Genomic DNA, 12,209 nt, shown 5'->3' with positions numbered 1-12,209 from the left:
TCCCATCGAGTCTGCATTGACAGTAATCCCATCCAGGCCCTATCCCTGGAACCCCACATATTTACCCCACTAATTCCTCTAACCTACAGATCCCGGGACACTAAGGGGCAATTTAGCATGGCCAATGCACCTAACCTGCACATCTTTGGACTGTGGGAGGAAACCTGAGCACCCGGAGGAAACCCATGCAGACATAGGGAGAATGTGCAAACTCCACACAGACAGTGACCCAAGGTTGGAATCAAACCTGGGTCTCTGGCATTGTCAGGCACCAATGCTAACCAGTGTGCCACCATGCCGCCCCAAATAAGCTTAATAATTATTATTTTGTCTTTGTTTGCTAAGCTTTATCCAAGACAGTTGAAATAAACCCATTAGCTTTGCCTTTATTTTCTAGGTTTGGCACAATTTACTAAACCCCCTCTGCAATCATTTTTCTTCTGTTCTTGAAACATTTCACCCTTTTGGTTTAAGGTTGCAGTTCTTCATTTCCCTGATTGAATTGTCTTTCTCTGTATCTAAAATCTATCGTACTTTTTAATAGAAAATTCCATTTAAAACCTGTGAATGTATTTTCCCATAGTAAATTCGACCAATTCACCATTCACTTCCTGTGCAATAAAATATCCAGCACTAGAGCTTTCTGACTCTTTTGTTTGGCCAGAAAAAGTGAAGAAGCACTCGTGCGTCAAAATAAAATTAGAAAGGGGAAATTGCAGTTTCACAAACAGGTCAAAACCAGCAGAATGGTCACTGTTTTCAAAATTAATCATGGTTAACTGTAATTAGCTTGAGTGTTGTCATGGTTTTTGGTTTATTTTTGTTATAAGCTTTGAAAAATATCTATGACCATGAATACTTGAAAAAAAAAATTGGCTTGAAGCTATTGACCCCTATTTCCCAATTCAGCCAGATTCTGTGCCATTTGTTGAAAAGATGCTAATTAGTGATTAATCATTTCCTCTTTGCAATGCATTGAAAATTGGTAAATTTTATCTAACTCCAGAGCAATGAAAGAAAGAAAGGACATGCGTTCATAACCTCGCCCCTTTCACAACCTCAGGGCATCAAAGAAAGGAATGCTGTGAAAGTTTAGTTACTGTTGCAGGAAACCCAGCAGTCACTTTGCACACAAGGTCTCCCAAACAGCAATGAGATAATGACCAGATAATCTGTTTTATTTTGGTGATATTTGTTGCGGGATAAATATTGGCCCCGATGAGTGATCAAATGATCTTATTCACTGTCATCCTGGAATGCAAAGATAACCTTGGCTTCTTTTTTCTACTGCAAACTGTGTTTTTCCCTTCATTTGTGGCCTCCATCCTCGCCGTCAACGATACGTGTGAGGAGCTCGTGGACTATGTCGCGTAAAATTGAAATCATCCAATCAGCTGCTTCTGTCACATCCTTGCTCCCAGAAGCACACTGGGTCAAACTTCCTTTAAAGTTTTCTCTTGCCGCAGCCCCCACTTCCTCTCATTTCTCTCCTCCTCCTCGTGTCTTCTCCAAGCTCATCTTGTTATGAGACCAAATTTCTACTCCCTGGAGCTCAGTCCCATTAAACTTCCACCTGGCAATGTGGAAAATTGCCCAGGTATATCCTGTCCAGAAAAAGGAGGGCAGATTCAATATGGCCAATTACCTCCCCATCGGTCTACTCTCAATCATTGGCAAGATAACGGAAAGTGTTGTCGACGGCGCTATCAAGCGGCACTTACTCAGTAATAACCTGCTCACTGACATTTGGGGCCCGATTCTCCCATCCCGACATGCCAAAAAACGTCCGCATTTCGCGGGATTCACGCATGCATTCCCAAAGCATGCGGGTCTCCCACAGCCAGGGAACAGGCGCAGTTGGGACCGTGTTGAAAACCGGCGGGAAGAGAGGTAAGTAATTTAAATATTTTAAAAATGTCTATCAGGCCTGGAACAGAATTCTCCAAGCCCGATAACATCTCCCACCCCACCAGGAGTATTTCACTCCAGCGGGGTTTAGAGTAGCTCCCTATTTGCAGGGAACTAGCAGGAGACCCTGCTGGAGTGAAGGGGGGCAATCGCGTGGTGGGGGTGATGGTGCCCCCTTGGCATGGGCACCCTGGCAGTGCCAGCCTGTGCCCCCTGGCACTGCTCAAGGGGCAAAGTGCCCATGTCCAGGGGCACCTTGGCACTGTCAAGGGGGTAGAGCCAAGGGGTGGGTTCTAGGGGGCAGGGCCTGCGGAGGGGGTGGGGACACGGGACAGGTTGTGGTTTTTGAGGTTAATAATCTCAGTCCCAGAACATCGCTATAGTTCTTAAGATGGTTCAGTCTATTTCACCAGCTTGAAGTAGCTTCATCAATCATAAGATCAAGAGAGGATGTTTGCAGATGATTGCACAATGTTCAGCACCATTTGCAACTCCTCAGACACTGAAGCAATCATTGTCCATGTGCAGCAAAACCTGCACAAAATTCAGCCTTGGACTGATAAATGGAAAGTAGCATTTGCACCCCTCACGTGCCAGGCAATAATCATCTCCAACAAGATAGAATCCAACCATCTCTCCTTGACATTGAATGGCATTACCATCACTGAATCTCCCACTGTTCACATCTTGAAGGTTACCATTGCCCAGAAACTTAATTGGATCAGCCAGATAAATACTTTGGCTCCAAGAGCAGTTCAGAGGCTAGTAATTCTGCTGCAAGTAACTCCTCTCCTGACTACTCAAACTCTGTCCACCAAGGCACAAGTCAGGAGCTTGATGGATACTCTCGTTATAAACATTGGTCAGACCCCAAATTGTTGGTGAGATCTGGTTCAGACCAATAACAATTGTATTTAAAGTGTACAAAAGGAATTTGAACAAGTACTATACAAGGTTGGAAAAGATGAAACAAATTGCAATATCTATCTTGTACTCGAATGTACATGGTAAATATGAGGTACTTGTGGATCAACAGGCAAACTATCATCAAACACACCACAATGCACAATAAATGCCAAATGTGACTAAAACAGATTCCATGGATTTTTCAACAGCCCACCCAGAAGTTAATCAATCTCACTGAAACTTCGTCTTTCTCACAAGGGTTTCCAGTCTTCACCTTAAAAGCTGCTCCAACTTGGATAGATACAATGATAGCTCACCTCGCAGGATTTCAATCTCTGATTCCTGAGTACATTCAAGCATCAGCTTACAAGTAGGATTTCAGCTCTTTGGCCATGCCAAACAGAGTGCTACGACTCCAAAGGGATACCTTTGCCCCACCCGCCCACAGCATGGAGTCACCAATCTTTTGCTGTCTTCTTGGGTTTTCAGGGTTTTTCCCAGGCCCACTTCAGTCCGTTCTCCACAGGTGCCTTTTTCTCTGCTCCTCTCCCTTTCGTGGCTTAACTAGGATTTGTTCCTGTTCCATGTTGTTGCTGCTCACCTGAGACTCTTCTTGGGATCTCTCCCTGCACCCTCTCACTTGTCCCTGGACACTGGCTTCCAGTCTTTAAAACGCCTTCTGCCATCAACTTCCGTTTCCTACAACTAAGCCAATTTTGAATGCACCTCCTCAAAGTTTTGATTTGATTTATTATTGTCACATGTATTAACATACAGTGAAAAGTATTGTTTCTTGTGCGCTATACAGACACAACATACCGTTCATAGAGAAGGAAATGAGAGAGTGCAGAATGTAGTCTTACAGTAATAGCTAGGGTGTAGAGAAAGATCAACTTAATGCAAGGTAAGTCCATTCAAAAGTCTGACAGCAGCAGGGAAAAAGCTGTTCTTGAGTTGGTTGGTACGTGACCTCAGACTTTTGTATCTTTTTCCTGAAGGAAGAAGTGGAAGAGAGAATGTCTGGGGTGCGTGGGGTCCGTAATTATGCTGGCTGCTTTGCTGAGGCAGCAGGAAGTATAGACAGAGTCAATGGATGGGAGGCTGGTTTGCATGATGGATTGGGCTACATTCACGACCTTTTGTAGTTCCTTGCGGTTTTGGGCAGAGCAGGAGCCATATCAAAGTGTGATACAACCAGAAAGAATGCTTTCTGTGGTGCATCTATAAAAGTTGGTGAGAGTCATAGCTGACATGCCAAATTTCCTTAGTCTTCTGAGAAAGTAGAGGTGTTGGTGGGCTTTCTTAACTATAGTGTTGGCATGGGGGGACCAGGAGAGGTTGTTGGTGATCTGGACACCTAAAAACCTGAAGCTCTCGACCCTTTCTACTTCGTCCCCATTGATGTGGACAGGGGCATGTTCTCCTTTACGCTTCCCGAAGTCAATGACAATCTCCTTCATTTTGTTGTCATTGAGGGAGAGATTATTGTTGCCGCACCAGTTCACCAGATTCTCTATCTCATTCCTGTACTCTGTCTCATCATTGTCTGAGATCCGATCCACTACTGTGGTGTCGTCAGCAAACTTGAAAATCAAATTGGAGGGGAATTTGGCCACACAGTCATGGGTGTATAAGGAGTATAGTAGGAGGTTGAGAACACAGCCTTGTGGGGCACTGATGTTGAAGATGATCGTGGAGGAGGTATTGTTGCCTATCCTTACTGATTGTGGTCTGAGTTAGGAAGTTCAGGATCCAGTCGCAGAGGGAGGTGCCGAGGCCCAGGCCACGGAGTTTGAAGATGAGTTTCGTGGGAATATTGGGGTTGAAGGCTGAGCTGTAGTGAACAAATAGGAGTCTGATATAGATGTCCTTGTTATCTAGGTGTTCCAGGGTTGATTGCAGGGCCAGCGAAATGGCGTCTGCTGTGAACCTGTTGTGGTGGTAGGCAAACTGTAGTGGATCCAGATAGTCCGGGAAGCTGGAATTGATTCATGCCATGACTAGCCTTTCGAAGCACTTCATAATGATGGATGTCAGAGCCACCGGTCGATAGTCATTAAGGCACGTTGCTTGGTTTTTCTTAGGTACTGGGATGATGGTCGTCGTCCTGAAGCAGATAAGGACCTCAGATTGTTGTAATGAGAGATTGAAGATATCTGTGAATACCTATGTATCCTTTGTGCATTTGCCTTCTTTATAAGTCTCCTATGTGGGACCTTGTCAAAAGGCTTTGCTGAAATTCACATAAACTACATCAACTGCATAGCTGAGTGCAACTGGATTCTTGAGTGCAATCCCAAAAATTGCTTCATCATGGGGGCTATGCTTTCAGCCACCAAGTCCCTCACTCTGGAATTCCCTCCCTACACCTGTTTATCTTTGACTTCACTTTTCTCTTTTCAGACTCCTTTAAACATATCTCCTTGACCAAACTCCTTATCTCCTTAATGTGGCTTGGTTTCATACTTTTGTTATAATTCAGGTCAGAAACTCCAAAGTGTTTTATGAAGTCAGCCTGGATCATAAGTCTTGCACTTTGAATTTGGCGAGGGTGAGCAAGAGATATTTCACTTGGGTATGATTCAAATGACCCACAAGGGAGCTTTTATCAAACAAAGTTTATTTAAGAATACAGTTAACATGTATAGAAAGAACATTAGCAATAACTTTTACCAATTTCAAACAAAAAAAACATGATATTGTATAAACCTTCACTGCTAAACACCGTTCCAACGAAACAAATCCTATAAAGAGAACCTTTGCCTCAGGTTTAACGCTGCAAAGACTAGTGCTCACGTGATACTGGAAATTAGTCCTTTGGTTGAATGCTGCAGTTCTCTTGAAGCACAGACAGACAAGCTTGGAGTCAACAGCTTCCCAAAATACCAAAAATATTCTCGTTAAGCCAACCACCAACAGCAGATTCTGTACTCCAGGAAGATCAGGGACCTTCCAGCTAACCGCAGAATTTCCAAAACCAAGGAGAGAGAAAGAGAAGCACTTATTTTTAGCTTGATGTTCACCCCCTTCTAAGCTGAAAAACTGAAAATGAATTCTTGATTTTTTTTACTGGGGAGGAACCACCTGACTTTGACTTATCAATCAATCTTCCCCCTCATAATGCAAGGTCATAAAAGATCCCAGAGTAAAAATAAACAAAACCCCATTTAAGTCATTGAAGTAGTAATAAAAAGAAGACTTCTAGTAGACGATCCGGCAACAATGAGGGGGAAAAAAACTGGAAAGGTCTGCTCACAACTGCAGAGAACATGATTCAAAAAAAAAATTTAAAGGTAGACTAACATCACACTTTATTTTATAATGCTCTTGTGTAGCACCTTGGAATGGTGGTTGGAAGTTGAGGTTCTTGTAAATTTCTGTTCTCTTGGAAATATTACCTGAGAGGAGATGATCTTCATAGGTTGTAGTAGAAACTAAGAATATAATTTTGTTTTTTTTCCTACCTCATTGCATGGCTTGCTTATCTGACAGTCCTGTCATTGTTTGGCTACTGCTAAACTGAGAGGAGATTTACCGAACTATGTGGAATGAAATTTGGATAACATAGGCAGCTGTAATGCAAATACTAAATGGTGTGTAAAGTCAAGTAAGAATGTAACAATGAATAGACATGCCTAAATCTATGAAATCATGCAAATCCTTCACTTCACTGATAACTGATTATGCATAAAGCCTAAGGCCAAATATGGTGTCTCAGTGCTCTGGCTGTGATAACTAAGACTCTTCCTGAGATATCTCTAAGAAAAAGTTTCTCACTGTTCATTTAACCATCATTCTATTTTTCTTTATTTTTCTTTGGTGTCTTTGTGGCTTTTAACACTGCAGATGTTCTAAATATTTTCCTTCTAAATGCAACCTTGAGGTTTTTTTGATTTGATTTATTATTGTCACATGTATTAGTATATAGTGAAAAGTATTGTTTCTTGCGTCTCTACAGACAAAGCATACTGTACATGGAGAAGGAAAGGAGAGAGTGCAGCATGTAGTGTTATAGTCATAGCTAGGGTGTAGAGAAAGATCAACTTAATGCGAAGTAGGTCCATTCAAACATCAGATGGCAGCAGGGGAGAAGCTGTTCTTGAGTCGGTTGTACGTGACCCCAGACTTTTGTATCTTTTTCCCGATGGAAGAGAGAATGTCCGGGGTGCATGGGGTCCTTAATTATGCTGGCTGCTTTTCCGAGGCAGCGGGATGTGTAGACAGAGTCAATGGATGGGAGGCTGGTTTGCGTGATGGATTGGGCTACATTCAAGACCTTTTGTAGATTCTTGCGGTCTTGGGCAGAGCAGGAGTCATACCAAGCTGTGATACAACCAGAATGCATCTGTAAAGATTGGTGGAACATAGCTGACATGCCAAATTTCCTTAGTCTTCTGAGGAAGTAGAGGTGTTGGTGGGCTTTCTTAACTAGAGTGTCGGCGTGGGGGGACCTGCGCAGGTTGTTGGTGATCTGGACGTCTTAAAAACCTGAAGCTTTTGACCATTTCTACTTCATCCCTGTTGATGTAGACAGGGATATGTTCTCCACTTCGCTTCCTGAAGTCGATGACAATCTCCTTCGTTTTGTCGCCATTGAGGGAGAGATTATTGTCGGCACACCAGTTCACCAGATTCTCTATCTCATTCCTGTACTCTCATCATTGTTGGAAATCCAACCAGTGGTGTTGTCAACAAACTTGAAAATCGAATTGGAGGGGAATTTGGCCACACAGTCGTAGGTGTATAAGGTGTATAGTAGGTTTCTCATTAGTTTCTCCTAATGACTCAGCTGCTTAATACATCTGAACTGAATAAACAAGCAAATTACCATCCTCATTGAGCTAGCTAATATCAGCAGGGATTGCAGTAAGGATACTTAGAATTGACCTCAATGGCTAAGGTTAAGGAGGACATGGCTGATCTGTGCCTTCAGTATAAATGTAAATCGATGGTCAAGATTAAGTTCAATATGATGTGTCTCACAATTCAATAACCTCCAGCTAATGTTCGTACATGGATTACCAATTGGGCAAGTTACCATAGGGTACCTAGTGATGGCAGAATGGTAAATATCTTCAGGAAATGGGAGAAAAGAATGATGGGGTAAATTAAAGGTTGCTCTAATCCTGGCAAATACCAAGCCACAGTGGGCATAGTATAGCTCTAATTTGCATGGTGCTAGATTTCCAGGGTTCAAAACCACCATAATTAGTTGTGAAGTTGGTTTTTTAAAAAATAACCATGCAAAGTGTTGAATTGTGAATCAATTTCTTCCCAAATATCCTTTTTGGAAAAGGAAATGCCACCCGTACACATTGCAGCCTATATATGACTATTAATGCTATTGGGGCAATTAGTGATGGGGAATAAATGCTGCCTTATCAAAATCCCAAGAATAAATGTGAAGAATGGGAGTCTGAACCCTGCAGTGTTTTGCAATAATCGCTGTTTTTTGCAGCCATGTTCCAAATTTATCTCAGAAATGTCACATTTTAGTTCTGATCATTTTGTCTTAAAACCAGCTCATTGATACATATTATCACAAAATATGTATGTATGAGGTAGATGTTTATGAATCACTTTTTTCCTGTCTGTTCCTGTCTTGTAACTTTTTAGACCCCTTTCAAGAGAGTGGGTAATGATATATTTGCGACTTGTGCTAATTAATACTCTGAGTACACCTTGGAGGAGTGCAAGAGAAATACAGACTATATCACCTTTGGCATCAAGGTTAACACACTCACCTTTTGAGGCAGAAGGTCATAGGTTTACATTCACTCCAGTGAACCTAGGTTGCCACTTTTGCGCAGTACTGAGGAAGTACTGTCTTGTTACATGGCTGTCTTTTGCTTACGACATCTGCTCTTTCAGTTGGACTTGTAAGATCACATGTCTATTCAAAGTGGAGCAAAGAAGTCCACCCAGTGTCCTTAACAATACTGACCCCTCACCCAGCATCACTAAACTAGATTATCTTGTGTCCGTGGGACCTTTTGTGCAAAATTATCTGCCAATGAACTGTAATTCATTGGCTCTGTGTTGGTTTTGGAATGTCCGAAAAGATAGTATATGAACTTTTTCAATTTTGCTGTCTTTGTCTGATTCTCTGGAGAAGCTCCATATGGAGTAACATACAGGGTAACTTCCAATGTGTTTTTTCTTTGCATATATGTTGTTATTGTAGTTCTTTTAGCTTTTAATGTTGCTACGTGTTAACTGTTACTAGAGACAGCTTGTATATGTTTGGAAAACAAATAAGGACTGAGAATTGTTGTATTTTGTTGGATGATGGAAAAGTCTGAAATCTAAAAGAACAAATGTTGTTATTTTAATATTTAAAGGATTTGATAATTAGAAAGATAAATTCATTCTGCTTAAATTTTTTGGTTGGAATAAATATGAACAGAAGAACTTGAGATTCATGATCCTCTGAGAGAAGAAATTTCTCCTCATATATGTCTTAAAAGGTGACGCTTTATTCATATCCCTTGTTTCAGATTCCCCTACACATTCCCCATACGAAGAAATATCTCAACAATTACCTTGTTGAAACCCTACAGAATCTTCGTAGAATCCCTGCAATGCAGAAGAAGGCCATTCGGCCCATCGGGTCTGCACTGACAACAATCCCACCCAGGCTTATCTGTTTCAATAAAATCACTTCTCATTCTTCAAAACTCCAATAACTTTGGGTCCATCTGCTCAATCTTTCTTTATGGTGTAACCTCTTCATCCCTGGAATAAACCTAGTAAACCTTCTCTCAACTACCGCTAATGCAGGAATTGCTGTGTCATTGAGAGCCCAGATTGGGGAAAAAGATAAGAGTAGCCAAGTTAATTTGACAAATTGGGTGTTCCCTGTTAGAATTAGATCTTAATTTGCTTAACAGTTATCACAGTAAATCATCTCTTGGCACTGAAGGTTAAGTTTAAATGCAAGGTGTGGCTTAGAGTGACTGGAGCTTAAAACTTAGTTTGCATTTTGTCATAGGCCATTAACTAAAATTCTTTTCTGCGTTTGTTACAGGGATGCTTGGAATTCCTTGGGAGACATGACCAAAGAGGAAGCCATGATTGCCTATGTTGAGGAAATGAAAAAGGTAGGATAAATTGTGACACGGGTTTTTGAAGCTGTTGCTTAATACAGTGATCTGTTGCATCAATTATTTACATTTCTTTTTGAGGGACTCCTGTAAATGTTGAGTGGCCCAGAGAACTTCAATAGCTTCAGAAAGAGTGAATGTGATATCCCAGGAAAGACAGTGTTATTGCTGAGCAAGCTGCTTTTAATAGAATAACAGCAACAACTTGCGAATAAGTGAACAAATAAATTGATGAGTTTGGGTAACTTCTGGGATCCCCTTTTAGTCCGAGTCCAGATTCCAGAAAAATATTAGAAAATCAAGAAATTGGATATGTGCTAAAACTTTGTATTGATCTTCACAGTGGAGGATGTTAAGTACCAACTATATATGGAAATGTAAAAATAAATAAAGGAGAGGAAGTTACTAGATTGAATAAAAGATTGGAAAACTAAAGACTAGGGAAAGACCAATCACCAAGGCCTGATATTTTTGCTATTACTTGTTGAAGAAATAGGTTAGGATAATTTAGATTCTTTAGTCATGCCCTTCTAGAACTCTCTGATTTGGATATTGATCCCCTGAATTAGAAAATTGCCAATACCATTTAAGCAGGGTAGTGGCGATAAAATAGAAAATTATTCTTTATTCATTCATGGGATGTGGGTGTTGCTAGCTGGGACAACATTCACTGTTCATCGCTAAATCCCTTTAACTGAGTGGGCCATTCCAGAGGCTATTTAAAAGTCAACCACACTGCTGTGGATTTGGAGTCACATGCAGGCCAGACCAGTTAAAAATGGTAGATTTCCTTCCATAAAGGACTTCCCTATTAGTGAACCAGATTGGCTTTTACAACAATTGGCAATGGTTTCACGGTCATCATTAGACTTTTAATCCCAGATTTTTTTAGTCTAATATCTACTGGAATATATTATAGGGGAGAAAGTAACTGAACTGATTAGTGAGATTTGTTCATTTAAAATCATGATTAACAAACCTAATTAAATATTTTGAGGCAATAGCTAATGTGATAACTAAGCAAGTGTCTGTGGATGTTCTTTATATAGGATTCCAAACAGCATTATATAAGGTTCATCAGAGACTGTTAGCAGAATTGAGGCAACTGATTGATGTGGGTAGGAAATTGGTTCGGAGGTCAAAGACAATGTAACGATAATGGATATGTTCTCAATTTAGCAAGATGTAATTAGTGATGCCCTGGGATCTCCCCAAGGGTTCTGCTTTTCAATATTTAAAAATTACTTGGATATATGGCTCTCTGTTCTTTCATTTAAGTTTTTTAAAAAAAAACTTTCAGTTAATTGGCACAGTAAGTAGTGCAGATGGGAAAGATGCAAACGAATGTGCCTAGATTAAGTGAGCAGGCAAAACTGTGGCATTTTGAATTCAGTATTGTTAAGTGTGAGATCATCCACTTGGAACCCAACAAAGATCAGAATATTTTTAAAATGGTGTAAATCTAAGAACTGTGGAACAGCAAAGAAATTTATGGGAGCCAAGTACAGAAACCACTGAAAGTGAGTGGACATATACAAAAAAAGGTCTAATGGAATTTTGGCCTTTATCTCAAGGGGGCTGGAATACAAGGGATTGGCAGTTATGTTACAGTTGTATAAATCTCTGATTAGAACACATCTGTTATTTCATTCAGTTCTGGGCACTGCAAGTTAGGAAAGATTATTGACCTTGGAGTGGATACAGTGTAGATTGAGCAGAATGATACCAGGACTGAAAGTGGCAAATTGTAGGACAGGTTGCCCAGAATAGAACATAGAACATTACAGCGCAGTACAGGCCCTTCGGCCCTCGATGTTGCGCCGACCAGTGAAACCAATCTAAAGCCCATCTAACCTACACTATTCCAATATCATCCATATGTTTATCCAATAACCATTTGAATGCTCTTAATGTTGACAAGTCTACTACTGCTGCAGGCAGGGCATTCCACGCCCTTACTACTCTCTGAGTAAAGAACCTGCCTCTAACATCTGTCCTATATCTATCACCCCTCAATTTAAAGCTATGTCCCCTAGTGTTAGCCATCACCATCCGAGGAAAAAGGCTCTCACTATCCACCCTATCTAATCCTCTGATCATCTTGTATGCCTCTATTAAGTCACCTCTTAACCTTCTTCTTTCTAACGAAAACAACCTCAAGCCCCTCAGCCTTTCCTCATACGATTTTCCCACCATACCAGGCAACATCCTGGTAAATCTCCCCTGCACCCTTTCCAACACTTCCACATCCTTCCTATAATGCGGCGACCAGAACTGTACGCAATACTCCAA

The 12,209-nt window shown here is 41.0% G+C and overlaps 1 protein-coding gene across 5 annotated transcripts in view; it reads left to right on the top strand.

Moving 5' to 3' along the window:
* The window catches only part of acbd5a (acyl-CoA binding domain containing 5a), a 98,501-nt gene that overhangs the window by 27,749 nt on the left and 58,543 nt on the right, over positions 1 to 12,209 (top strand). For all 5 annotated transcript variants that reach the window (XM_078233885.1, XM_078233904.1, XM_078233912.1 and 2 more), the window contains one exon: positions 9,842 to 9,914. In XM_078233885.1, the coding sequence (XP_078090011.1) occupies positions 9,842 to 9,914 (73 nt within the window). The remainder of the gene's footprint in view (positions 1 to 9,841; positions 9,915 to 12,209) is intronic.

This window comes from Mustelus asterias, chromosome 2, assembly GCF_964213995.1.
Source record: "Mustelus asterias chromosome 2, sMusAst1.hap1.1, whole genome shotgun sequence".
NCBI classification, from domain to species: domain Eukaryota; kingdom Metazoa; phylum Chordata; class Chondrichthyes; order Carcharhiniformes; family Triakidae; genus Mustelus; species Mustelus asterias.
This window is presented reverse-complemented; position numbering and strand designations above follow the sequence as displayed.